The sequence below is a fragment of the Rhinopithecus bieti genome, unplaced genomic scaffold (assembly GCF_001698545.2).
Source record: "Rhinopithecus bieti isolate Rb0 unplaced genomic scaffold, ASM169854v2 scaffold_14454, whole genome shotgun sequence".
Taxonomy (NCBI): domain Eukaryota; kingdom Metazoa; phylum Chordata; class Mammalia; order Primates; family Cercopithecidae; genus Rhinopithecus; species Rhinopithecus bieti.
The window spans coordinates 675,835-678,288 of NW_016808228.1; the positions used below are offsets into that span (position 1 = coordinate 675,835).

At 45.1% G+C, this 2,454-nt stretch overlaps 1 protein-coding gene across 10 annotated transcripts in view; it reads right to left on the bottom strand.

The window, feature by feature from the left end:
• Positions 1–2,454, bottom strand: part of STAG3 (STAG3 cohesin complex component) — a 45,612-nt gene that overhangs the window by 18,525 nt on the left and 24,633 nt on the right. For all 10 annotated transcript variants that reach the window (XM_017886053.1, XM_017886051.1, XM_017886054.1 and 7 more), the window contains one exon: positions 928–1,001. In XM_017886053.1, the coding sequence (XP_017741542.1) occupies positions 928–1,001 (74 nt within the window). The remainder of the gene's footprint in view (positions 1–927; positions 1,002–2,454) is intronic.

Below are 2,454 nucleotides of genomic sequence, written 5' to 3' on the forward strand. Positions count from 1 at the left end.
CTCAAAAAAAAAAAAAAAAAAAAAAAAAAGAAAAGGTTAAATCAGCTGAAAGGGTCTGGAAAGGCAGAAGTGAAACCTAGGTAAGAGTCAGAAACATCTACAGATACCATAAATATGTGTGTGTGTGTGTATATATATATACATATATACATATAAATAGAGAGAGAGAGAGAGAGAGAGAGAGAGAGTGTTTCACTCTTGTTGCCCAGACTAGAGTACAATGGCATGATCTCGGCTCACCGCAACCTCCACCTCCCAGATTCAAGTGATTCTCCTGCCTCAGTCTCCCAAGTGGCTGGGATTACAGGGATGCGCCATCACATCTGGCTAATTTTGTATTTTCAGTAGAGATGGGGTTTTTCCATGTTGGTCAGGCTGGTTGTGAACTCCTGACCTCAGGTGATCTGCCTGCCTTGGCCTCCCAAAGTGCTGGGATTACAGGCATGAGCCACCGCGCCCAGCCTACAGATACTCTTTTTAACTTAACTTGATCAGGTCTTTAAACAATATAAAACTCCCCTGCCCTTCGCATAGTGAGACAGCAGGCTGGGCCAGGAGAAGGCTCACCAGACAGCATGCATCCCTCAGAAAAGTCCCGCCTTTCTGTTCTCTGCTCTTATTCTCAAGTCTCCAACCCCAGAAAGATGAGGAGTTGGGGCAGATCTGGGGCAAAACTGGAGCAGGAAAATACTCAGCAATGCTTTATTCTCTTATTTTCTCCAAGAAGCACTTACAAGATCCTTTGTAGGTGGTGATAAACTAAACCTCACCAATTTGAAACATTTGTTGTTAAGAGTTTTTGCTCCAGCCACATTAATTCTGGGACTAACCAAATAACTATGGGTTGGAGGGGGGGAACCTTGTTCACTTCCTCAGATTCCATAACCAAAGGCCAGCTGCTTCAATAAGAGAATCCCATTAGCTCACCTGTACCGATGAACAAAGACACCCCTGAAGAGGGCATTCATCATCCCCTCAATCTCCTCTTGATGCTCTTGGAGCTGGAGGACAGGGAGAAACGAATTAATCTCTCGTACCCTAACAAGCATAAGGCCCTGAAGTTACAAAAAAGTACAACTTCCACCTACTTCCTGTTTATCATAGGATAGTGTGAACCCCCGTAATCCTATGCTGTCTTTTAAACCTTCTAATTCTGGAAGAAGCTGTATAGTCAACTAATGCCTCAAAAGTTTGTGTTTAGTAAAAATAATATCCCCTCTGCATGTGGTTATTCTGACTATTCAGAAGCCCTAGCTGGTATTATACAGGCATATCTCACTTTATTGCACTTTGCTTCATTGTTTTGCAAACATTGTTTACTAAAGGTGTGTGACAACCCTGCATTGGGCATACCTATCAGCACCATTTGTCTAATAGCATATCCTCACTTTGTGTCCCTGTGGCACTTTTTGGTAATTCTCACAATATTATAAACTTTTTCATTATGGTACCTGTTATGGTTATCTGTGATCAGTAATCTTTAATGTTACTTTTTTTTTTTTTTATGAGACAGGGTCTCACTCTGGCACCCAGGCTGAAGTACAGTGGTGTGACCATGGCTTATGGCAGCCTCCACCTCCTGGACTCAAGAGATCCTCCTGCCTCGGCCTCCCGAGTAGCTGGGAGTTCAGATGCATGCCACCACACCCAGTTAGTTAAAAAAATTTTTTTTTGTAGAAACAGGGTCTCCCTATGTTTGCCCAGGCTGGTCTTGAACTCCTGGGCTCAAGAAATCCTTCCACCTCAGCCTCCCAAAGTACTGGGATTATAGGCATGGGCCATCACACCCAGCCTGAGGTTACTACTGTAACTGTTTTGGGGTACCATGAACTGTGCCCATATAAGATGGCAAACTTAACAAATGTTGTATGTGTTCTGAATACTCTACCAACAAGAGTTTCCCTGTCTCTCTCTCCTCAGGTCTCCCCATTCATTCCTTGAGACACAAAAATATTGTAATTAGGTCAATTAATAACCCTCTTAAGTGTCCAAAAGAAATGAAGAGTCACATGTTTCTCACTTTAAATCAAAAGCTAGAAATGATTAAGCTTAGAGGCCAGGTGTGGTGGCTCACACCTATAATCCCAGCACTTTGGGTGGCTGAGGTGGGCAAATCACTTGAGGTCAGTTCAAGACCAGCCTGACCAACATGGTGAAACCCCGTCTCTACTAAAAATAGAAAATGGCCGGGCGCGGTGGCTCACGCCTGTAATCCCAGCACTGTGGGAGGCCGAGATGGGCGGATCACGAGGTCAGGAGATCGAGACCATCTTGACTAACACGGTGAAACCCTGTCTCTACTAAAAATACAAAAAAAATTAGCCGGGCGTGGTGGCGGGCGCCTATAGTCCCAGCTACACGGGAGGCTGAGGCAGGAGAATGGCGTGAACCCGGGAGGCGGAGCTTGCAGTGAGTGGAGATCGCGCCACCGCACTCCAGCCTGGGCGACAGAGC